The sequence below is a fragment of the Oenanthe melanoleuca genome, chromosome 5, assembly GCF_029582105.1.
Source record: "Oenanthe melanoleuca isolate GR-GAL-2019-014 chromosome 5, OMel1.0, whole genome shotgun sequence".
Lineage (NCBI taxonomy): Eukaryota > Metazoa > Chordata > Aves > Passeriformes > Muscicapidae > Oenanthe > Oenanthe melanoleuca.
In genome coordinates this window covers 5,984,918-6,011,119 of record NC_079339.1, presented here as the reverse complement: position 1 = coordinate 6,011,119, position 26,202 = coordinate 5,984,918, and the positions used below count along the sequence as shown (strand labels likewise).

The following is a 26,202-nucleotide window of genomic DNA, read 5'->3' as shown; positions in this document are numbered from 1 at the left end:
GAAGTATGAGAGGAAAGGAATATCCTGGAACTTGGTGGTGACCAGAGTCACTTAGAGAAGGGCTAATATTTTCTGAAGACATGGTCATGGGTTGAGACAAATTTCAGAAAGAAAGTAAATTATATTAGTGGCTGGGAATGGGAAGTAGACTGGGGTGCAGATAGACAAGGAGACCAAAGCTGGAAGCTGGTACACAACAGGAAACAACAGTTTTAAATCTTGAGCCTTGGATCTGCAGGATAAAGTGCTTAGGAGTAGTAGCAGAAGCTTGTTTATACAGCAGAGAGGAGCAATGTGAGCAGAAATGTGGCTAGGAGAGGTAGTAAAGGATGGGGTGAGGCCCATCACAAACTCAGAGCAACCTTTCAGTCAGAACTGGAAACAAATGAAAATTCTGGTTCTTGCTTATGTGCTTGGCCGCTGTCTTGCCACATGTCCTTTTCTTCTTTCTTTTTCATAGGGCAACAGTCAGCTTTTAGTTCAGATGATCTCTGCAACCTTCGCAAATGTTCAGACATTTGATGTAGCTTTTATAATTTACTTTTCTAATTTAGGAAGTTAAACATGCTAAATAATTAAGTCACAGCACATTAAGGTTGTCTGCAAGGAACAATTTTCCCTCTTTCATATTAATTACAATACAGTGGTTAAGTACATGGTCTGATACACCTCTTCATTTTGTGTTTCTGTTTGTTTTTTGCATTTTTGCATTTGATATTGCATAGAGGAGGAGGATGACAATCAGGAATTGAAAAGTTTATATACTTTTATAGCTCAAGCAATCTTTAGGTACACTGGGTGCCCTTCCCTTATCAGCTTGTGATAGTATCAAAGCTGATAATTGTCTATTTGAATACAGCTATGTCACTGAATAACCATATTTTCTGCTGCAAAACTTGCATCAAATTTTCATAGTGGAAATGATTATTCTGATATTCCAGAAATATGTGTGAGAATGGAGTAGTTTCCTCCTTGTGGAAGTTTAGAACTGAGAAATCATTTGCAGTGTGCTGTCCTCAATGCAATTGTTATTATGGAGGTTCTGTTTTGGGGGTTTTAGCTGTGTCAGTTTAAAGGAAATGTTTAAAGGGACTTGCTTTTTAAGCACACTGGCATTAACACAGACTGCAGTGGAAATGTGAGATATTGCTCAGTCACCGCAGGGGAGAGATTAGTTAATTATTTGTCGTTGATGCTCACTGGTAATCAATTGTAATGCCAATTAGATATGCAGAAAGAAACTTACTCTAAAGGATACCCCAAAGGAGCTCAGTTCGGACAATGTTCTGGGGATGCAGTGGCTGACCCACTGCAGTGTCAGAAAGAAAACACCCATTGATGTCTGACAAGTGACTTCTCAACTTTGCTTTACAGAAATCAGGAATGGGAATCTGAAGGCCATCCTGGGCCTCTTCTTCAGTCTGTCTCGGTACAAGCAGCAGCAGCAGCAGCAGCCCCAGCACCTTCCATCCCAGCCAGCAGGGCCTCCATCCCAGTGCCAGGTGGGGGTCCCTCAGCAGCAGGTGCCAGCTCTGTTCCAGACTCCATGCCAACAGCCCCCACAAGCTGTGCAGCATCAGTTCAAAGTACAATCAGAAATGCAGTCCAGGTGGGGAAATCTCCTCAAAGTTGGGGTTTCTTTGATTATTTATCTCTTTTTTTTTTTTTTTTTTTTTTTTTTTTTTTTTCCCATTGCAGGTCTTAAAAAGCCAAAGAAACTCCTTTCTTTAGTCCTGCGTTAGTGCAATGGGAATGGAATGCTGGGTAGCAATTGACTTCAAGCCTTTGGAAATCAAAACACATGTGTTTAAATATGTTCTCAGTGCTGGAAATCTGTAGCCCAATGGGTGTAACATCCCTGCTTGACCCAGTAACCACAGGATTGTAAAGGATGTTTTTCTCACTGTTCCTTTTGCTTCTTTCTACTCACAAAGCGTGCACATTACCCTTAGAAAACATACACATTAGGCATATGAAAACCAACTTGAATTCTCAGATTACAAGAGTATCAGTCTTCACTAAGAAATGGAAGGGTTACCTTCCACTGTGGGGAAGGGTTACTCTGGCAGTGGTAAAAGAAATAGACCTCATAATGCCTGGTGGCAATCAAAATTGAATCTAGATTATTTGGTCAAAAATAATATGTTGCTTGCTTTACATGAAAAATAATTTTCGTAGTTGGTGTTTGTTGACACTCCCAGATCTGAGTACAGATGACTAGAAAGGGGTTTTGTTCCTTGAATGTCTTTAATACTGGGAGTGCTCTGCCCAGGTAGGAATAAAAGCAGTTTTCTGAGGCAGTACCACAGTAAAATGCATGTGCAGCCTTCTTCTCATCTGACCCTTGCACTGCTAAAACAGGGAAGGTTTAGTGTGGATAAGAAGCAGAATTAAAAGCAGAAATCATATTTGCACAATTATTAAAGTATGAAGGCTTTTTGTTTTTACATATTGAGGCTTGTTTGTGTTAACACATCTTGAGGTGAGCACTGGCTTAAGTGCTGCCTTATGAGGCATATAAACAGTTTAACTGAAGCCTTCCAAGTGAGACTATTAGAGGTTATTTGGGTTTGGCTCTTATGTCCTTCTTCACAAATTATGCTCATTTGGATGTAAACAATAGTTTTGTATAATTGAAAAACATAGTGTTCCTACAGCATGTATGAACGGGAAATAATGACTGTAAAATAAAGAGTAAAGTTTGAAGAGATTTCTGCAGCTTTTCTGTCAGACACAGGGAGTTCAGCAGAGATGCTGAACACTGTTTTGCTGTTTTCAAACCATTGTGGAGATTGGGCTGGGTTTCAAATAATTGAAAAATATTTCAATATTTTGAAGATCTTTGATGTCATGTTTTCTTAGTATGTACTAAAGTCAGATTGCTCAGATTCTGCAGAAAATATATATATAATAAAGGAGTGAGGAGGAAAAGGGGAATAGAGTTGGGGGTTGCATGCAGATTTGCATGTTTATTATTCTGTAAAAATGAATTAATTTCAGACTATAGTTGTTTTGACCTGAAGTCATACTTGGGCAAGAAGCTTTATATTCCTGTGAAATTCGTAAAAAACCCTTTTCTCCCTAAAACCAGTTACTAAGTTCAGTGACTCTAAAAAAAAAAGAGTTTCTTTGTTCAATGTTCTCTTCCACTTTTTCTTTCCTGTCGCAGTGCATCTCCCAGGGATTCATCTCAAAGCAAAATCATCCGATTCACTCTTGGTCAGAAAAGGTCTTCTAGGTTAGCATTCCTTCATCTTCTGCAAAGCATGAATAATCCTTTTGCAATATTTCTGGGTGCATGTTTAGGGTTCCTGTCAAAACCAGTTTGTAAGTAGGCCTTTACAAACGCCTGAAATGGGAAAGTTTTAAATGGATTTAATTTTTTTCTCTTTTTTTTTTTCTCTTTTTTTTTTTTTTTTTTTTTTTTTTTTAGGTGTGGAATGCATTTTGGTCCTCAAGGAGATAATTTGGTTTTCTTGTTCTTAGGAGCTTTTGCTTTTGAGAACAAAACATGGTTCTGGGAGTTCTTGCACCACTATATGAGTTATATTTTGATCTGCATTATTGAAATCATAGAATAATGTTTTGGGTTGGATGTGACCTTAAAGATGATCCAGTTCCATCCCCCATCCAAACTGCATCAGGCCAGTGTCTCAGCTAGTGAGGAGAGTATCACCTTCAAGATGTGAGCCCCAACAGCACTGTGTGGCTCTTGCTCATCAGAGCCCCTGCTCTCCCCAGTGCTCCCACACTCAGCACCACACTCAGCACCTGAAGTGAATCATAGGTATTTCAGTCCATTTTTTCCCTGGATCCCAGCATGACTTTCATGCCAGCTTATCTGTCCATCTCATCTCAGTGATCGTAAGGGTTGCTGTAGTTATTAATCTGGTTAATAATCATGTTATTTAAATGTTTCACTAGAATATATTTTGACATTGGTAAATTATACCATACCATTTTTGCTAAACTTGTGAACTATAGCTTATGATCTTTATTCGGTTTGTATAGATTGGTTTTTTTGCTGTATAATTTAGATTTATTTCCAGCATCTTATTTCTTATATTCTGACAGTGAATCTCTGCAGAATAATCCCTGCTAAAAAGTTCCACATTTCCTTTTCATGTTTTTCCTTGATCATAATTATATCTTGACAGCTCATATTTGCTTAGCAGAGGTGCTGAGGAGTAGTAAAAGAGAGTGTTCTCCAAGCTCAGTATTTTCTCTCTAAATAGCAAGAGCCCAGAAGTGTCTCCTTGAACCTGATTTTGTTCCTTAGATTTCACAGGCACTGCTGTGATGTATCTTGACCTAATACCAAAAGCAGGGGCTTTAAACCAGTTAGTTAAACTACAATGGGGGAAATAAAAGTCTAAAAGAAAAGACATCTTCAAGAGTGCTTTTAGCACGTAGGTTTTTTGTTCTTGGTGTGTTTTTATTGGCAGTGACAATACTGACTCAGATGAAAAACTTGTCACTTCTTAAGTGGTCTCATGGTTTGAGGAGCTTTGTTTACTTTAAAATGTGACAGCTTTGCAAAACCCATGTGGATGTGTGTGGGGAGCCTTTTCTTATCCATCAGTACAGGAAGATTGTCCCTTCCCTACTGTTGGAAAACTCCCCTCCATACTGGGGCCCTCGGAGCCATCCTGGGGTGGGTGCCCCACACTCAGTGTTTCAAAACTGGGTGGCAGCTTAGGGCTGAGGTACCTTGTAGAAAACCTAATTCATTTCCTACCAAACAAAATGAAATTTTAATGAACTTCCTTGTCTTGGTGACTTTCTCAAAAAGTTCCTTTTGTCACTGGTTGCCCTCAGCTTCTTCCCCTCTGGCCTCCTCTACAGTGGATGAAGCCTCTCTGGGCTTCTCTTATGGACCCTTTGCTGCAGTGATGAGTGTGGACAACTTTTTAGCACCCCCAGGGCTGGAAAAAGCTGGATAATTTAAGAGACTGATTTAAAAGTCAACCTCAGAACCATGATGTGCTGTGCTGAATCTGTGGTAGTTTGAGCTTGTAAATTAATTTTTGGGTTTGTATTTGAATGATGCCCTCATGTCTTAGACTCTCTTGAGCTTTGAAAGCATGTGCATGCAGCTGTTGACATTTTGGCTTTTTCTTCATATTTCTTTTCATATTTTCTATTTCTTCACTAGTCTTGGATAAATCTGTTTATTTAGGAAACTCTGCCAGGTTCCTTCCTGGCTTCTCTTCCTTCTCTCAGAGGCACAATGGTGATTTGGTCAGTTGCATCCCCACTCTCTCTGACAACTAGGACTTCTTCCTTTGACCTTTTTATTGACACAAGTTATTTAAATAGATTTTTGTATTTTATATAAAGAAGCTTTAAAAATATTCTGTTTGTGAATGTTGGCTTTGAAGTGTTCTGAGATGTGATGACAGTGGCTTTCCTGATTCTGTTGGGCTTTTTAGAGAAGTCTTCCACCTTCCTTTTTGCTTGAAAAGCATGAAAGCTTGTCTACTTACTCCAGAATAACTACATTATTCTTTCCTAGTTAATCAGCTGAAGCTGGTAAGTACTGGCTGTGGTAAGAAAATGCTGGAAAAGACAGATGCCTGGTTTAAACCAGAGGCTTATACCAGCTCACTGATAATGTGGTTACTCTAGGAGAGGGTACTGAAGCTTTGTGTGATTTATATAGGCTCAGATAATTAAACCAAGTTAAAGTTTTGCTAGGCTTGGCTGTTGAGCTTTGTATCTGTCAGGGCAGAGATGTGATATGCTTTTCTACAAGGGAAAAGGCAGCCAAGTTCCATCTTACTGCTATTTCTGAAATAAGGGTAGCCCTTATGTGGCTAGCATGTGATGAAGTGTCTGGCAGTCTGGTTTAAGAACAGTAATGCCTCACTTAGTCTTAACCTTTTGCCGGTGGTATTGTTCCACTGAATTTACCTACAACTATTTCTGATTCACCAGACTTATGGCAGGTGACTGTTAGTTTTGTCTCAGGGCTTTTTTTCTGGTGTAAAGCAATTCAGACCGTAACTTGTTTGACATATACTTTTCATCTAAGATGATTCTTTGATTTATTCTTACAGAAGTAGAAAGACCCTTATGAGCCTATACTTGTGCTGTTGTTTTATTTTCAGCTTATGCATGGTATCCCACAGTTTCTTGCCCATAGTGCTTTTTACCTATGTTTAAACATGCTGTAAATTCTTCTACCAGACTTCCAGGTCCCACCACGAGGGTGTCCGCTGCGGGCAGCGAGGCCAAGACTCGTGGTTCCATCAGTGCCAACAACCGACGCAGCCAGAGCTTTAACAACTACGACAAATCCAAGCCTGGACTTCTCCCTCCTACCCCAACAAGCAGCAATGACAAAGGTAAGCACTTAATAATTTTTTAATAATTTTCTTAATAGTGGCTTCATTCAGAGAAAATTGGATTTTCTGTTTATCTCCAGAAGTTATAAGACCCTCTCAGAGGTGTGTGTTGTAAACATGACGTCTACAAGCTAAAAGCCAGCTGTCTCTTTTTGAAAAAAATATAGTTCTCCATTAATGTATCTGAAGTTGTGACTTGCTGGCCTGAAGGTAAATCCAAAAAATAACTCTCAGAAGTTGTGGCACTGGTGAACCATGTTTTTCATTTTGCTTCAACCACAGATAAGGGGGAATGAATTAATCATAAAATAAGGCATTTTGATGAGTAGTTTGACAAGAATGAAAAATGACCACTAAAGATTTCTGCAAAGTTTTTTTATGATAAATAGTACCATTTACTTTCATTTCCATCACTATTTTGGGAGATCCTATAAGACACAAAATTACACAATTTCAATATAATTTCAGGAATCATCTAGTGTTGCATTTGAAAGCAGGCATATTATGTTTAATAAACATTGCAGTGAAGTGATGTCTGTGGCAGTGCATCAGGAACACTCAGAGCCACGCAGTGTGTGATGCGGAGCTTTTTTGAATGACATTTACTGACTTTGTGTCCATTCTCTAGTTTGGTGAACTGACAGCATTCATTAGCTTGAGTTGGTAGCTCTGAGTGGGGCTGGGGGGCTGTGGCTGGTGAGAACTGAGTGCATCTCTACAGTTTGGCACAGTCAAATTGTCAACATGGGCTGGCGGCAAATTCCACATCCCTAAAGTCATTCTGCTGACAAAAAGGGGCCAGCACTGAACTTCAGCACAGGCTCCTTGCAGTGACTTGACTGTCACAGCCTTCAGGCTCAAGTCTCCTTGCTGGCTGTGCACAAGTTCTGGTAACTGTAATGAGCATTTTGCTCCAGGGGAATGCACTGGTCTGGGTCAGCTTCTCTGTGGTTCTCATGCTTGATTCTTTCCAGGAAACTCTGGTCTTCCTTCTATAGAAATTGTTGTCCTAGGACTGCATGTCAGTAGGTTTTGTAATATTTCCCCAAAAAAGTTATGGTGGCAGTGGAGGATCCTCAGCATCCTCCAGGGACATTCTGAAACACTCTGATCAGATTTTGTATAACAATAAAATAAAATTCAGCTCTGTATAATACAATTATTATAATTATATTAGAGATTAATGTATTAGCATAATAAGCTAATAATTTAGCAATATTCTACTTTGCTAAATCCATGCGTACTCTTTTAGAAGATACAATGTGGAAACAGTTGTTACATCAGCATGTAAGAGTTGTATCTAAATCTGTATTAGGTCTGGCTTTCAGTTCAAAGCACAAGCTAAAAGGTTTTAGTGTGAGCAGTAGAAACCTTGTTTTCCGGTGTAATATCTCCCCAGTCTCTTTCTTTGCCTTCTTATGAATATTCTTCTGCTCATGTCCCATAAGTGCTGGGGAGAGCTGGGGTGGGATTTGTCTTGTACCTGCAGCATGGGTTGGTTGGCTGGATGATCCCTACTCCATATGGGATGTGTGATGTTATGCTGCCTGGAGGAGATGACTTCCATCTATTTTAGCTTTTTCTCCGTTTACCAAGATTACTAAATAAGGAAAGTAAAGTACTGGTTTTAGTCTTCAAAAAAGAAAAAGAAAGAAAGAAAATCCTTATGCATACTGAGAAATAATAATTTGTCAACTAACATAAATATCAACTGCTTTTAGACACTCCTGGGAGCCCTCATTCCTCACTGTAATTCATCTCCTGAGAAAGATAAACTGGTTGCTGAAGAAGCACATGAGATGTACTGCTTCCTGCAAATATTACAAATGGCTGAAGGAAACAAGGCTGGTTCTTAGGCTGACAATCTACATAAGTTGCATTAAGGACTCAGAATTTTGCTCTGGCCAAAATTTCCAGTCATAAATTATAGTCTTTTAAAAAAACAAAAAAAGAAGGCTTATGTGAAGTTGAGCTTGAACTTTTCTTAAAAGTATAATCATGACACAAAGTTGGTCTTCATCCATGAGAAACAAAAGCAATTGGTCTGACAAATTTTTGGCTTATTTTGAAGTCAATTGTAACATTGCCAGGCAAAGTTTATTGTCAAAGTGCTAAGACAATTCAGGTTTTCTGATCCATATCCTGTGTTTTGCCTACAAAAATGAGACTTACATGTGCTGTGTGCCAGGCTTGCTAAGTTTACATCTCTTTACCCAGTACCTGCTCCATTGTGTGTTTTTGAGGAAGGAAATGGGAGAAATAAAAAATCAGCCTCTTTTGGCATGAGTTGTTGCCTTGTGATAGAAGGTGGCCTTTAGTGTTTGAGTGTTTGAATCACATCTCACAAAAATTAGGTTATAATTTTTAGCTTTCATTCATCTGTAGCCTTTCCCTCTGAATGTAAATTGTCTTGTTAGTCAGTTGTCTGTGTCCTGTGGCGATGAAAGTGCATTAATTCAAACAGAATGCCTCAGAAAGGAAAAGGACAGCAAATGGAGCATGGAAGAACAGCCAGCTACTTGGAAATAAATAACCTAGATTTTTAGAAAGATTCTGTAAATCGGTTACTGATGAGACCACTGATTTTCTAGAAATTTTGGGGAAAGGATTTGTATGATATTGATTGCACCATTGCAGAAAAATAAGAGGTTCTTGGATGGATGCATGTGTTTGATGTGAGGTGCACATGTGCTCTTAGCAAAGGAGCATGTAAAGAGATGCAACTCTTCTCTTCCCCACAGCTGATCTGGTCTCCTCAGGTTTTTGTTTTTTTCTCTCAGTATGCACATGCTGCCTGACACCACTTTCTCATATAGAGAAGAGATAAGGGTTCTCTAGTAACAATCTCTCAGACACCTCTTCAGTCCTATGGGCACCTTCTTTGAGGTTAGGGCCTGATAGATTTAACTTGCTTTCTGGAGTTAGAGCCTCAGTTTATTTTGAAAATTCCCCTTTTACAGGGAATTTACCCAAACTCGCAGGAATTTCAGGACCCTCATTCCTAAAATGATAACACACTGTAGCATGTTTTTTTGTTTATTGTCACAGTGATTAGCCATTTATAATTTCAGTTACATTCCAGACAGGGTATTTTTATGTGTGTTAAAAGAAAAATGCCATTAGAGTCTTAATTGCATTTTTCTTTTGTGGGGAAATAAGCACTTAGGCATGTGGGTTTTAGGTTTTTTATGCCAATCTAGTCCCTTCATACAGCTGGAGCCTTTTAGTTCTATTCTGAAGTTTCAGAATTACTTAGCCCATGCTTGTGCAGGAGTAGTTTTGGTTTACTTCCTTGCACTTTAAGATCCTTGAACACCACAGGTCTACACTGGCATGGAAGGCATCAGACACTTCCCACAGTCACTACTGAACCCAGCTAAATTACCAAAAACTTTTCTAAAGAATGTAGAGAGGCAAATGAACATTACATTTCTATGCCTGTGTGCAGTTAGTAGTTACCTTAAGGCTCCACATTACCATGTCCTTCTAATTGTCTAACAGGATCACCAGATAAAATATAGACAAAATTCGATTTGCATATGCAATTTAGAATACATAAATCTACTTTTTATCCATTGCAAGGAGGAGCAGAACTGAAACTTAATTACATTAAATACAGCTTCAGTAAAGACTTTGATGCAGTAGGTTTTCTCATGAGTTTATATCAGTGTTTTGCTTGCACACAGTGGAGAGTTCCTTGAGACATGCTCTGAAAGCAGCCTGCAGTTCTGCAAAATATTGGGAATTTTTGACTAGCTCTGAACACCCTCATATACCCACTGTCTTCACTGTTCTTCAGGCATTCAGTTTGCATTTTGCAGTCTAAAAAATCTGATAGTGTTGTCTGGGAATACTCTGCTTATTACTTGTGTCAAGTCTATAAAATCAACTGTGACAGGCTTATGTGCTTTCTTTATATTTTTTTCTTCTACTTTGTTCCTAATATTTTATTTAAAATAATCCTACAGAGGGCAGTAGATATCTGTGGGAAAAATTACACTTTTCCTGAGGTTTGAATGTTAGGTAAAATATCAGTAGGAAAAATGTATTACCAGACTTTGCCCATTTCTACTTGAGATCAAAGGAAATGTTTATTACTCAGATTTATAAAGAAGGCACGTTGGTGTCAGGTTTCTCTTGGATAGTATCAGAAAAAGGAAAAAACCCAAGAATACATGTGTACTGATTCAGACAGTGAGGTGAAATAAATGACTGCTTTAATAGCAGTGTCTATATGAGCAGGAGAGTAAGAAAAGTGTATGTTCCTCTCTTGCTCCTTTTATTTTATTTTTTTCAAATTTTGAGTAATCCCTTTTAACTTGGAACACTGTGTCTATTTAATAATTATCTTTTCATGTGTAAAGGGTAGTGCTCTGTTCACATGGATGTGTGGTGGCAGTTCAAGGGGCACATTCCTTTAGGGGAAATCCTAAAGTCTGAAAATAGGAATAAAATTCTTCACGAGAAGAACAAAATATTGGAGGTGTTTATCCAGAGAAGAGGTTGGATTTCACTTGCTTGGAGGTATTTAGGACTTGCTTTGACAGGGCCCTGGATAACCTTTTCTCAGGTTGTCCAGGCTATCCCCATCTCCTGCTTTCAGGTGAAGGTTGGAAGGAATATCTCCAGAGGGTTCTTGTGACCTAGACTGTTACCATATTTTGATACCTATAAATATTATTTCCTTTTAAATTTTTTCTTAAATGTAAACTACTTACATAGGAAGAGATACTAAGGTATTTTGAAGGACAGTTAAAGATTTTCTTTCCTCTTAACTTTTTATAGGACTGACTACCATCAGTAAAATGTTAGCAAGGAAGTGTCACCCCCACTCCAGTGAGCAAACTGGTGTATGATTACAGATGCCACGTGTGTGCTAAAAATGTGTGCACTCTGTATGTAGGCAGTTATATTTATCAGGTTCAAGAGGACAGGGCATTAAGTTCAAGGGCATGATTCAAGAGGCCATGGCATATCTTGTCAGAGCTTTAGCAGGAAAGGCTCTTCAGAGTTAAATCAGTAAGCATGTCAACTTTACTATGAAATCCATATTTATTTCTCTAAATGCTCTCTTTTGAAAGAGTAGAAAATCCTAAATCTGGAAATGAGCCATTGGAATTTCTATCCTGATGATAAAAATGTTTCATATTCAGTCCTGTATTGATATAAAAATGCATGATAATACACTCCCATGGCTTGGTTCTATGTGATATGAGCTTGTCTTGAACTCAGCATTGCTTAAGGTCATTTATAAATGGCAGATTTGGATTATGTCAAACACTTAGATTCAATTTTAAACAGCTACTTTAGCAAGTGAGAGGAAAAACTCTCATCTTCATGTGGAGCAAAGCAAGAAATATACATAAGGAGATCAGAACTCAGAGTTCTTGTGGGTAATGTCTTGAAGGGTAAGATACTCAGTAGTATTCAAATGGACTTCGCAGCAGAGGAATGCTGATAAACCAGAAAGACCCCTGCATAAATAGAGCTTTGGAAAATCTGTGCAGTTTGGCACTTAAAGGGTTAATTTATGTTTTTGGTCTAAAAGAAAGGTTATAAGGTTCCCTTATTTCCTACAATATACCTGTAGTGACATTTATGGTAATAAAAATTCTTCCTTATCTGAATAGATAGTGTGTGGGTATCCATGTCTCAGGAAATTGATATTAGCCCAGTTAAGATCACAGATTGGATAGAAATTTTAAGAATGAGGGTGTTTAGCCATTGGAAGAGATTAAAGAGTCAAAATTTAATATTTGCCCAACGCTGGTGTTCAGACAGAGGTTCCAGTTTTGGCTCAGAAATTACTGAGCCCTTTTTTTATGATCAACACAGATGATCTGGAAAATTTTCCTGAATGAATGATCTTTCATTTAAGCGCATTAAAATGAAGAACAAGTCTTCTTTTGTAGCTTTATGTAAAATGAAATGAAATATTTGACATTATGAATGATTGGATTTAGCTCCTGTACCAAGTAAAGGACAATCAAGTGGCATTGCACAAACTTCCATGCTGGAAACGTTCTGTTTAACTTCATGCAGTTTTTCCACTCCAAATAAATTAATAATTACAAAGAGAGACAAAACACAGGCTTTTGCCTTTGAGCCCAGCAATGGTGCAAGAACTACAAGACCCAGAATTGGTGAAAAAAGAGCTCTGAGATTTAGAAAGCACGATAGAAATTTGTCTTAGAGCATTAATTTTTTTTTTCTGCCCATTTATAGAAGCATTCAGCCTAAATGGGAAAGAGAAAGCTTTTTATGGCTTCAGGTGCAGGGATAGTTATCAGGATAGTTTCAGCAGGGTGCTAGGATGTTGGATGCAATTCCTGTGGCGTGGAGCCAGCTGACAGTGCAGCAGAAGGTCACTGGGATGGCTGAACAGACTCTTTCTACAGTGGGCTGTTTGACAAGGGCAGCTTGTGATGGGACATGGGGGAATGACTTTAAACTGCCAGAGGGTGGGTTTAGATTAGATATTAGGAAGAAATTTTTTATTTCTTTATTTCAGAGGGTGCTGAGGCACAGGTTTTCCTGTGGCTGCCCCATCCCTGAAAGTGTTCAAGGCCAGGCTGAATGGGACTTAGAGAAACCTGGGATGGTGGAATGTGTCTCTGCCCATGGCAGGGGGTTTGGAGCTGGATGATCTTTCAGGTCCCTTTCAACCCAAACCGGCCACTGTCCTGTGATTCTGTTATTACATAACAGTTGTTACAGTAAGTCTTATGTTTTGAGTTTCATCTATTACTAACCAAAGACTGGCTAGTCCTGAAATGTCCAGATGCTCCCATTTTATAGAAGGGAGAGCTCATACGAACATCCAATGTTCCAGTGCTCCCTGCTGAGTGAGTAGCTGTAGAATCCAGTGGCACACAGATAGGACATAAATGCGAAATTTTAAGCCTGGTGTCTCCATCCATGTTCTCTGTAGGCAGAGGATTTCGAGCTGAGGACTCTCTCACACTAAAGTTGATACTGAAAAGCTGTTGACCCTGTTGGTGCCAACCTCCAGGTCATCACTGAACGTGTGCCAGTGGATTGGTGCTGGGCCCAGTTCTGTGACGCTACTGGAAAGGCTGAGGGAGAGGTGGAGCGAGGAAAGTTTTGGAAATCAGGACCAGCAGAAGGATCTTAACAATTCACTTGAGACTAGCAAAAATAAGTAGAGTTCCTGAGATTGAAAGATCCATGTGTATGGATGAATAGTATATGGGTGTCAGAAAGGTGGGAAGTGATTTTAGTGAGTGAAACAGTTGGGTTGTGCAACAGACAACAGTAAGTTAAATTTCATTTATTTGTTTTGTTTATTTGTTTGTTTGAAATTTTTAGGTAGCTGTAACTTTCTTCATGACTGAAAATTTTGTTCTTATAGGCTTAGAAAAAAATTTCCTTTCTTTGACTTTTTGAAACAGTTACTTTCACTCCTGTTCTATATCCATGTGGGGACAGTCTAGATGAATCTAATAATTTCTTAAGAAATTAATCTAATGTTGAATGAATCTAACATTTACTTTTGAAATGATGACTTAATAAGACTGTGCAAAATTCACTACAATTAAAAAGATTGCAAAAGTGGAAAAAATTTTATATTTTTTAAGAGGCATAAGTCGATAAAATATGAAACCAGTTTACACACATTTTCAAGTTTTCAGTGGGAAGTAAATGTGATTGTCTCAACAGCATGAAAATATGATAATTACTTAAATTTAAGTAATCCCACCCTGTAAAAATGTACTAGTGCTTCATTTAGGTCAGACATGAAGCAAACATCATATTCTTCATAGTGTTTAGGGTGCTGCCTCTGTGCTCCTCTGTGCTGGCTTTCAAGAGATGCTCTGGTTTTATTGACTTTACATCTGTAAGTCTGACAGATGTAAAATAAATGTACAGAATTTTTCTCAATAAATACATTACCATAGCAGTGGGTGTTTTCTATTGTTCTGCTGTGTGCACTACCAAAAGAAGATGCTGGAGTAACCCTCTCCAGTTTTCTAAATAGAATATGCATTGGAGGTATTTACCAAATGCTCAGAGTGATTTATTTTGCACTGAATATAGTACAGTAATCACGAATTTGATGATGCAAGAGTAAAAATGAAAACACAGAGAGAAAGAAGGACTCTGAGGTAATCTGAAAGATATGCTGAGGAACTTGGTACTTCCTTTTGTTGAGTTGTAACTTTGAAGTGCAGAATATGGCTCCTGACTTTAATTCTGTTTAAAAAACTGTGCATAAAATTTTAACAAGTTTGCAGCTTACACTATATATTTATAGAATTGCATTTGTAAAGAAGATGGGGAGTCTGTGCTTCAGCTCTGAAGGAAAATCAACTGCACCTATGTAGAAAACACCTACTCCTGACAGGTGTTCACAATTCTGTTCTGAAATGTCTCATTACAGGAACTTGACCATCTCTTAAACTGTAGCCCTTCCAGTGTCCATTTGGTCTTAAAAGTAGCTATTAAAAATATACATATAAAGCCATTCTGTGTGGCTAAAAATAAGGCATCTTTTTGCTCTTCCTTGATCTCTGTCCTGTTGATAACAGTATTCATGTATTTGAAGGCTTAAAATGTCTCCTTCAGCCTTTTCTCTTCTAGACTAAGCAATCTTTACTACTCCATTCTTTTTCTTATAGGTTCCTTGTGATAAATCTCTTTTATGTCTTGGTGGTGTCTACTGGCCCCTTTCCAGTCTGTGAGTCTCTTTTAGAGTTGTGCTGGAGCTGGACACAGCACTCCACCTGATGCCTTATTTTGATGCTGAATAGCATGGAGTAGTTCAGTTCTTTGTCTTCTATCCTATGGTTCTCCAAACCTCTGGTTCCATATGTGACACTCATGAACCATTCTGAATGACGTTTGTTTTCCCTTAGTGTCACATTATGAAGTGTGCAGCTGCATTCTGCCCTGGTTCCTCTTGCTGCAGTGCAGTTGCACAGCTGATGGTTTGACCTTTTAAATTTAGGTGTTCAGTTTCTTTTTTCTCAGTACACACACCTCTTCAGTCTACCTCAGTGAATGAAAACTTACTGACTCAAGTTTATTTCTCCAATTTACCAAATGTATTAATGCTGAGAAATTCCCCAAACATAAGGCTCCTGCCCTGTGTCAGAAGGTGGCCCATATAAGATCATTAGTGTCAAATAAAATACTCATCTTTGGCTAGCTGAGATTTATGTATATCCTGGGGTATTGTTTGCACCCTTTCACTCTTCTAATCAAATGTTCTTTTGAAAAATTGACTCATCTTAATAAATCCTCAGTGACATATTTATGTTGGATATGTGCCCATCAAACAGCTTAAAGACTGTCAGGAAATAGCAAGCAGCATGGCATGTTTACAGGACAAGATATGAGTATGCAGTGAATCATATTTGTGCTTAATTTTACAACTCCTCAGCCGGCTGAATCTGGCATCTAAAAATATGTGCTCTTCTACCTAGACAAAACCTGGCTGGAGGCTTAATCATGGCTGAAGTGTGGAGCTTTACAAGACCACAGGACTTTGAACATAGTTGATATAAACTTTAGAAGTACATAAAACAAGCCAAAAATGTATTTAAATGAAGTTTCAGGGAAAAGAAACCTAAAAATATTGGCCAGTGGCATGTTCTTAACAGTACAGTTCATGAGGATAAAAATCCTGAGCTTTGAAGTAAAATTTAACTTTGAGAAGCAGCTTCTTGCCCAGTGTACGTCTGCATAGATGTATTGGAGGTGGTGGAACCACATTAATTTATACCAGCTGAAGACCTATTCCAGCATTTCATGGCCTTTGCAGTATCTACATGTTTCCTTTTAAAATAAATGTTTACAATGTCTCATAAATTTATTGCTGGGTGCAGTGTGCCAGAAAAACAGCCATGGAAACAAAGATTCACTATTAAATCATGGGAAAGCAAAGAGGAGTGGTGCTACATCCCAGACTTCCCCAAGAGCCAGCATGTGTCTAACACATCTGTAGAAGCCCCTTTTCCTAGCTAGGAGCATCGTTCAGCCTCCCTGGGCTCTTCCATTTGTTTGCTTCTCTGCTGAGCCTTTTGGCTGTTCCTCGTCCATAACCAAATATTCCTGAAGAATCTGTGACTGGCACCAGCAAACTGAAAAAAGAGCACCCCACCATAAACTGTAGTATGTGTCTGTCATTTGGTTTTGATACAAATGGACAATATTTCCTGACTGCAATTCTCAGACCACTGATTTTCATAGTGCTTATTTCATACCACCTGCAGGAGAGATGTTGAGAGCAAAGCTGCTAACTGTACATATTGTCCACTCCAGCTAAGTGTAAAATCTAATGAAAGACTCCATAACAGCTTCCTGCCTGGAATTCATTAATGCTTTTGAATAAGTCTGTCATGACAAGTCTTGAGGGATTAGACTGTACAAATAGTGAGAAGGAAATTGAGAAGAATGAACAAGAATGGTATTTGTCTGTATGAAATGGAGGCTGCAGCTTGTTTTGAACGGCACAGTAAACTTGGTTTCATTATTTTTATGATCATCTAACTGGTATGTGGTCAATAGAGGTCCCTCCAACCTTTCTAAGGCATTCATGTCGACAGCATTTTGAATTTTACAGTAACTAAACAAAAACAAGAAGGAATTCAAATGTCTTAGTTGGTTATGGTGAGACAATGAGAAAAGGGGCTGCCTGTGCTCCAGTTTTATTTCTCCTCACCTCAGCAAAAATACTGAATCTTGGCTAAGTGAACAAGCCAACAGCAGAACTGTTCCATGGGCTGGAGCTCTGTGTGAATGGAGGCAGCTTTACAGAAATGTGGAAGTTGAGTTTCTGATATATCCACGGGCTTTGGTGAGGTTTTTCAGAGATAGAACACTTTTCTGGGAATGCATGGAATTGCTGTTGAAGTTACAGAGTTTACAACACTGCAATTGAAGAAGTAGATAAGATGGAAGGGAAGAAAAATATCACAGACTAAAGGTAATTTTTGTGTTTTGTTACAGTAAATTTAATCACCATTAAAGGTGACTAAAATCAGTGGGCAGAAGTTGAAGGAAGCAATTCTGCTCAGTTAGAAAGCATCCTGAGCAACCTGATCTAGTGGAAAGTGCTCCTGCCCATGGCAGGGAGGTGATCTTTCAGGTCTCTTCCAATTATGGTTCCAGCTATGATTCTAAGGTTTTATTCCCAGCAGAGCAAAAATGTTCCCTATTTAGGCTTTTCTCAGGTTATACAGAATTTCCCTATCTGGCTATCTCTGCTTTAAAAAAAAATAATTTCTGTTGGGTATTTGTGCTCCAGAATAGAAGAGAGAACAGAAAGCTTCAGCCATCCTGTGGGTGGAGGCCATGCCCACCCCAAGCTGGTAGCTCAGCCAGTGTCTTCCTACCAGCCACAGTTCTCCCAGTGTTACAATTGAAATTGAAATGGGAATTTCTGTGGGCCACGAGAGTTCTGCTTATTTTGAGGAGGGACTGTGTGCCAGGTCACTCTTGTTGGGAATGTTCTGCTCTATCTGCTCGTGGTTTGGCTTATGGAAAGATTGGGATTTTTATTGCCAGCTCCTGGCAGGAATGCAGATATTTTCATGCTTACAGAGCTTGATAAATTATCATTGAAGAAGAGAACAGCTCAGCTAAAAAGTTCTTCTCTGTAAGACTTGATGTATAGTGCTTTGAAGGAGAGTCTTCTGGTGGGTGGATGGGAAGGGTCAAGATTCACCATTTATTCTTCAAAATGGGAAATGATGAAACTGCCACAGTGGTTTCTGCAGTTCTGACACTGCAATGTCATAGAGCAGATCTGCTTTTATTTCCTAAGTTAGAATCTGGTTGTGGATTTGCTTTTAAATCTGTTATCTAATCTATAGGGTGGACTAAAAGATCTTTCTCTTCATAAGTACTTACTTTTCCCATAGCTGTGAAATAAAAACTAAAAGTTTGTTCATTCAAAAATGGGTAAAAATGCTGTTAAGTTCTTGACCCTCCTAAGGAGAGTAACTATGAGAACATCTTTTGTCTGTGTGTTGCCTTTCATGCTTATAATGATGGCTTTTGAAAGTTTTCAGTTATAGCAAATCAAAGTCCACTTACTCAGAGTGAACATGACAAATGATGGGAAATTGCATATATTTTCTTCCGACCTTATTATAGTCTCAAAGACTTCTGTGGAAGAATTAGACCATAAGCCTTCAGATTCTTTTTCTTTCTTCCTCACAAATGGGTGGGTTTTTGCAGATGCAGTTCAGTCTTTGCAGGAGCAGCTGAAATCAGATTTACCCATACTACAGAGTGTATTGGCATTGGAACTGGACCACCAAGATCTTTTTTAACAGGAACACTAGGAACAAAATAGATTTCAGGCCAAGATTTGACTTTGAAAAGAGGAAAGTGATCATTATTTATTGTAGACTGTAGCTTGGGTTTGAAAACATTTCTTTTATAGTCAGTATTAGTTAATGCAGGTTGCTGAAGAAAGAAAATACCTCCCTCACAGAGGAACGCATGGGAAATAATAAGCTTATTAATTGAATGCATGAAACCTGCTGCCCTTTTAATGAAAGAAGGGTCTATGCTATGCTGAATAAAACTTTCCCCTTTGCATGCTGATGTGTTCTCCATGACTTGATGTTGCTGCTTCATTAGGAAACCTGCATTTGAAGCTGCATTCTGGCAGCAGAACTTCTTTTACTTACCAAACTTGGCCAGAGGAGTAAAAGAGCCAGCACTTGTTTGTGAGGAAGAAACGGAGAATCTGAAAAACTGGTTTTCTTAAGCTGGAGCAATTTTTCATGAGAGTGTTTTAGAGTGAACCTTTTCCTTCTTGCAGTGACTGTGCATGGTGCAATGTAATAAATCATTTGAGGATGTTCGATTTCCAGTTCCGCTGTATTTGACCCAAGTACAAATCAAAATCCACTGTAGTTGTGTAAGAAGGTACCTTCTTTCCTTTCCCCAGAGTGTTGCTGCTGAGCTGTAGACTTTGTGAATATTTTTCATTCATTTCAGGTGCATAGAATCCAGTATTCACAGAATTCACTTTGTGGAAAATGTTAAGTAGACACTCTGAAGATTACATTACTGTTGCAATATATTCTATTTTTTAATGTTACAATTATAGTATTGTCCTAATTCTGGTTCCTCTGGCATCTCTGTAAATGGAGCTGCATTGTGCTCCTCCTACGCCACTGGCAAGGGAAGCAAAATTCACTTCCAGACAGGAGGGTGTATGTGGAGGCGTTGGGACAGAGAGAACATTGTGTTTATAAGCAAATAAACTGGGAAAAGCATATTTTAATCAGTGACCAAACGAAATAAGTAAATAAGTAAATAAATAAATAAATTTTAAAATAAATTAATTAATTAATTTCCTAAAAACATTTTGAAAAAAACAAGAAATTAAGAAATTCTGGATTTTGCTGGGAAATAAATTCTGAGCAATGCTTTGGGATTTGGAAAACAAGCCATTTCACGTGATACAAGCCAAGCATTTTTTCCCAGAGGTCTGTGAACTGGAGCACTCATCTGTCCTGTTAGGATGCAGTTGAGGTCCCAAATCAGCCAACCCCTTCCATTCACTTCAAGAAGAACATTGTGGAGCTGGTCAGAGCCCTGTTTTGATGTGGTGGCCTCTGCTGCTGTGCAGTGACCTAACAGCCAGCTCAGTGTCTGAGGCAGGATGAGAGTTCTCAGCCAAGTTATGGATCTGGGTCTCACATCCCTCTTGTCTCAGGTGAGTGACTTTGTGTAGGCTCTGAGTGCTGGGGAATGCAGACTGGCTTTGTTCATCCCATACGCACATTGCCTGTGTTCTTCTCGAGCTGTTGTGAAGCACCTGTCTGAGAAGGCAGATTCCTTTTCTAAGAAGTCTCCTCACTTGTCTGTATTTTCAGACCCCGAGCTGAGTTTTTGTGCCTGCATGTATTGTACTAGCAGGGTGTACAACCAGCTCTTCTATTTCATGAATATAACCCCTACTGGTCATTTTCATTTTGCCACCCTTCTATTACCCCAGCCCTGTTTTTCTGAGCAAGTGAAGGCTTCCCTGTCCATATTGATCAGTATATTGGGTCCCTCCCTTGACCTGGTTGTAAATCTATCCTAGGCATGTTCCTGAATCCTAGACAGCTCTAATGATTTCTGGGCATGGTTCTGCTTTGTGCTGAGATTTCTTTAGCATGCTAAGGCCAGAAGACGTGTGGATTAGGAACTTATTGTTGAAAGTACTGTCAATCTCTAATTCCTATAGCAATATCTCAATATTGAAATGGGCTATTACTATTTTTAAAAATAATTATACAAATTAACTGTACAGTATGCACAGTTGGGATTTTCATGAAGCTTTCACTCCATTGCTGGACATCTTCTGTGGAAGGCAGGCTGAGACAAATGCTTGCTTGTTCTGAGTGTGCAAAAGGAGCCTGGTGCAGTGTGGGGATGGGAAGTGGACTGTGATGAACAGGAGGACTTCAGGAAATGAAAACAAAAACAAAGCAGCAGTGTATGGTAAGAGGCATGAAGGAAAGACCAATGGTGCAGGTTTTGAAAGCAGAGTGAGGAACTTTGCTGGCACCTTGCGAAGAGGTTGTCACCTTCCTCTCTGTGTCTGTGTCAGGACACTGTGTCAGGTCACTGCTGCTGTTCACACTGGGAGTCACTAGGACTCCTCACAGTGGTGAAATCCCTGGAGATGCTCAAAGAAACATGCAGAGGTGGTTGCTTAGATATGTGGTTAAGTGGTGGGCTTGTCAGTCTGGTGTTAATGCTTGAACTTGATCTTGGTTGTCTTTTCCAACCTCAGTGATCTTCTGATTTCTATGCCATTATCTTTTTGTTCCTCCTTAACACATTGGGTTAATTCAGCAGGCTTGAGCAAAGCAGCGAGAGGCCAGATGGCATCACTGTTTGGGAAATTTGGTGGCTTGATTTTCCTTCTGTGCTAGAGTAAAACAGGAGTAATGCCCTGGGAGTCAGAAGACTGGCACAAGCTTAAAAGCAGCGTGATTCCTGTCTGTGTCTGTAATCCAGCTCCTGATTCCTTCCAGCTCCGTGTGGGTACTTTGCCATAGGAAAAGCCCTAGGAAAACCAGCCAGTATAATAGTTACTGGTTAAGAGTCCTAAAAACCTTCTGACTTCAGTAATATTTTTAAAAATATCATTAGTTCCTGCTATTCCACTTTGTCCATAACCATGTGAAATGGCTGAGTATATTATTAAGGAGTCTCTAATACTCTTAGAAACCTGATTCTGTGCTAAGTCAGGAAGATGTATGTGACTTAAATCTTCAGTAGATCTGGTTTGGCTCAGAGGAGGGAGGTTAACAGAGCCGTATCTTCACTGAGCAACTGAAAGTGAAGTAAAACAGTCCCTGTGTGGCTGCAGCAGCTCGTGATTTACAGGGCTGGATTCACAGGGCTGCTCCTGCTGCCGAGAACGCACGCTCTCCACTGCTGTTGATTTTTGAATTAAAAAAATGCAGCTCTGTACACAGCTTACTCTCGTGCTAGAGGGCAGGGAAATATAGGTAAGAGCCGTTAATCCCCAGCAGGCTGCTGGGCAGGCAAACAGACACAGATGACAAAATTTAATTTGAAACATGAGCAGTTTAACAGAAAACATATCTGTGATAAATGAGAGAGTAACATCTCCAAAAGGGAAACTCTGCGAAGAGAAACTGATTCAGAGGAAAAGTGGCCACTGGTAGGTGAGTGTGATTTTTCAAGCTCTCTTTGGCCTCGGAAGTAATTTCTTAATAAGAATAAATAACATTAGAAGGAACTAACTAAATAAAAGGTTTGTTTTCTGTGTGGGGGAGGGCTGTATAGTTGCTGCCACAAATTTCTCTTACAGCTGTATTCAGATATGTGGTAATACTTAATTTAGATTCTTTACAAAAGGATACAATTGGTTTTATTTTTGTACATGGAATTTTCTTCTACCTTTGCATTATGAATATATTACCACCCCCACCCCCAATAACTGAAAGGACTTTAGTTTTACTTTTTTCCTTACTCCTGCATTTTTTTGTGTTTGAGGTTTTTCTAAGAATCGAACTTGGACAGCAAGTATTTTGCCAAAAGCAAAGGGAACCCTTAGTTGCAAAATAGTGCTGTGTTTTTGCTAAAGAAATGAAAAAGTATTGTGGACTTAATAAGGGAGAGCACATTGCAGAACACATTTTGGTTTGAATTGGAAGAGATTATTTTTCTTTCTTCTTTTTCTTGAAACAGCAAGTAAATGTAAATTATACAGTAGGAGCTCATTGCTGCACTGCTGGGTAGGAAAAGAAAACTGGCTTTTATTTTCTCTGAGTTCCACTGATATTGAAAATACTGATGTGTCTTTTTAATGTTATCAGTGTGAAATTCTTGATGTTTCATTACAGAAAGAATCTCATAGTAACTCTAATACCAGGTACTACTCTGTTGTTTTTTTGGGTTGTTTTCTGTGGTTTTTTTTCCCAGAGCCTGCAGACAGCACGGCCTCCCAGCCCACAGGAATGAATGAAAATGTCTCATCCTCAATTCAAGGCTGCGGCAGTGCTGTTCCTTGCAATAACTCCTCAGCCATCCCTCAGCCCAGCTCTGCTGTTAAACCTTGGCGCAGCAAGTCCCTCAGTGCCAAGCACACAGCGACGTCTTCCATGTTATCCGTGAAGCAGCCAGCAGTGGAGCCTCCAAAACCTCCTTTGGAAATTGCCAAAACAGCTCCCAACGGCCAGAAATCCATGCTGGAAAAACTAAAGCTCTTCAACAGCAAAGGGGGTTCCAAAGCAGGAGGGACAATGCTGGAGTGTCCAGGCTCTCGGGAAAACAGCTGTGAAAAGCTGGAGACGCTCCTCAGCTTTGAGGAGAGCGAAGAAATTGATGCCACCAATCAGAATGTGAACAATCCGGGATCAATGTCCAGCAGCCCCAAAATTGCACTCAAGGGAATTGCACAAAGGACTTTCAGCCGTGCACTGACTAATAAGAAAAGTTCTCCGAAGGGTAATGAGAAGGAGAAAGAGAAACAAAAAGAGAAAGACAAGGATAAAAGTAAAGATATTACAAAAAGAACATCCATCACCGAGAAGCTGGACCTGAAGGAGGAACCTAAAGAAGAACAGACAGCACTAACAACAGCAACAGAGATGCCAAAAAAGTCCTCCAAGATCACAAGCTTTATCCCTAAAGGAGGGAAACTGAACAGTGCCAAGAAGGAAACCTCTGCCCCTTCGCACAGCGGAATACCAAAACCAGGAATGAAAAACACCACCGGGAAATCCTTAAGTGCCCCCGTTCCTGCAAAGGAAGGCGAGAGGAGCCGCGGTGGGAAAGGCAGCTCAGGGCTCTCGCATCAGAAGCCACAGCTGGACAGCCGTCATTCCAGCTCCTCCTCCAGCCTGGCTTCCTCCGAGGGCAAGGGCTGTGCCGGGGGCCTCCACAGCAGTAGCAGCAGCCAAGCTGTGAACGGGCCCACGGTGACCACCCACACCACGGGCAGCAACACCATGAGTGTGCAGCTACCTCAGCCCCAGCAGCAATACAGCCACCCCAACACTGCCACCGTCGCGCCCTTCATGTACAGGTACGGCACTCCTCCAGGGTCTGCGGGATGATGGGCTGCCCAGGAGGGTCATTCTGGACTCCTTCAGGGGGGTGAAGCAGCGAGGTAAATGCTACACCATGGACAAGTTTCTTGCTTCAAGAGTGTAGTCAGTATATGCATTTTCACAAAAACTGATGGTGAAGGCTGTATGAGAAGTTGTGATAGGAAGGGGAATAGTGGTTGTATCCAATCCTACTAGCAGGAAAGATGACAATCTGAACACCTTCTTGACCAGGTGCTGCTCTTCCAAAGGGTACAAAACATTTATCAGGTTTGTTTTGTGCACTATAGCTTTGAAAGTTGTAACAATGCCAAGACACACTTGGGGTCTTCATTGTGGCTGATGGTGGTGGATCTGCCTCACTATAAGCAGGAATTGGAAATTAAAAATAGAAAAATTAAAATAAAAACTCTTTTATTTCAGTAAGGCCAGACAAGAAGTCTGTGGTATTGTATGTGTTAACCCTGAGATGAGGAAAAGAGCAGCCAAATGAAGTCACAGCTAACCTTCATCTAGTCCGTTTTCTGTTTGAAGCACCTTCTTTTTGACAGTGGCAGTAGAGGATATGTAGGGAAGTATCCTAGGGATAGTGGGGAAGGAAAAAGAGGAAATCAGTAGCAGAAATTCCAAAAACACAGCATGACTGGGACACAAGAAATTTCTCAGTTAGAGGATGGGAGTTTTGGTTGGGATAGCCATCTCATGGGGTTTTTTTGGTATTGCTTAGCTTTTTTGTAGGAAGAGAATCCAAGTGTTTTTTCTCTTTCATCATCTTGCTGCTTTTGATCGGAAAGACTTTTCTCACCTCTTTTCCTTCCTTAAGATGTGTCCTTTCTAGGATAAGTTATCCTAGCCTCTTTAGTTTTCACTTGCAGAGATTCTGTTCATGATCTTTGATGATTTTTATTGCCCTGTCCCATGGTTTTTTCATCTCTAGTGTACACATTTTTGCCTTGGATCTCTTGGCAGATGTAGCATAAAGAATGGTTGGTCACATTTTTTAAATGAGAGTGAATGGAGGAAAGAGATACCAAAGGCCCGTGTAGGAACGCGGAATGGGAAGAGCAACTCTTGAGTCTTCTGGCCCCTTTAAGAATTCTCCCTGTGTATGGAATTGAATGCCAGGGGACCTGGGAAGAAGAAATTTGTGGAGATGGGTTGTTAAGTTTATCACTACAGTGTCCCCTCATTGTTGATATTGATCTTAGTCCGAACACTGGTATCATCATCTGAAGCGTAAAAGCAGATGTAGTCCGTACATTTTCTATAATCTAAACATACTGATATACTCCACATAGTATTTATTTGATCTTTTACCAAAACCAGGATTGAAACTACCTGTTGGCAGCTGGAAAATTGAAAAATAGTGTTTACTTTTCAGCACTGGAGGAAAAAAGGCCAAACTCTGTAATCATGTTAGCTTTAAAAGGAAAGAGAAAAGTGAGATCGTATTGGTTTTGCAAGGCAAACATAACACATTATTATATTTACCATCCAGACATTATTTCAATCTGCAAAATGCACTTGTTGATGCATTGCAGTAGAAGGCTCAGGTGTTTTCGGACTCAGTTAAGGTAATCTGTACTTTTCAGCTGTCTGTAGACTTTTTGTTGGGGTTTGATGCTTTTATTTTAAAGCAAACACATAAGAAATTCTCCTGCATTTTGTATAGAGTTGTCATGGGCAGAAAGGGGGCTTCAGATAAAGTTTATTAGAGAAGCCTTCCCATTGAGTCAGGAGGTGTAGAAAGGACCCCCTTGCTTTCTAAACTTCTTTTCAGAGAGGAGTCCTCGATGCAGCTGGATCCAGACTTAGCACCTGACTTTGTCAACTTTGTTCATGTCTGAAGGATTATATAGGTGTAATTGAACTTCATATAACTCAACTGTCCTGTAGGATTAAGGATGGCAAACCAGATATATTTATATGAAAATAAGTGATTTATTTTGATAATGATTAGACTAATAGTTTTCAATCAGAATTATTTACTACACAGTAAAGGCAGCTGTGATTACTAGTAAAGTATAATTCACTATTTTTGAAACAATGTCAAAGGAATTATGTTAAAGTTATATTAAAAGCAGTTATTCAGCAGAGATTGATGTTATTCACCAATGACTGTTATACCAATGACTGTGGGCACATCTCTTTTGCTTACCCTCCAGGATGTCCCCACTCAAGAGAGGACTCTGCACACACTCCAAGCAGGGGTGTGTTAGAAGGCTTTGCCATTAAAGAGTGGGATTGGGCTTCTGTAGTACAGAGTGACCGTCAGTCATGTGTGTCCTGGTCAGCTG

At 39.6% G+C, this 26,202-nt stretch overlaps 1 protein-coding gene across 2 annotated transcripts in view; it reads left to right on the top strand.

Moving 5' to 3' along the window:
• The window catches only part of NAV2 (neuron navigator 2), a 199,399-nt gene that overhangs the window by 74,081 nt on the left and 99,116 nt on the right, over window positions 1–26,202 (top strand). Inside the window, exons 5-8 of one of the 2 annotated variants that reach the window (XM_056492747.1) lie at window positions 1,375–1,609; window positions 3,170–3,238; window positions 6,190–6,347; window positions 22,779–23,883. In XM_056492747.1, coding sequence (XP_056348722.1) covers window positions 1,375–1,609; window positions 3,170–3,238; window positions 6,190–6,347; window positions 22,779–23,883 — 1,567 coding nt within the window. The remainder of the gene's footprint in view (window positions 1–1,374; window positions 1,610–3,169; window positions 3,239–6,189; window positions 6,348–22,778; window positions 23,884–26,202) is intronic. The other variant, XM_056492748.1, reaches the window with a different exon arrangement.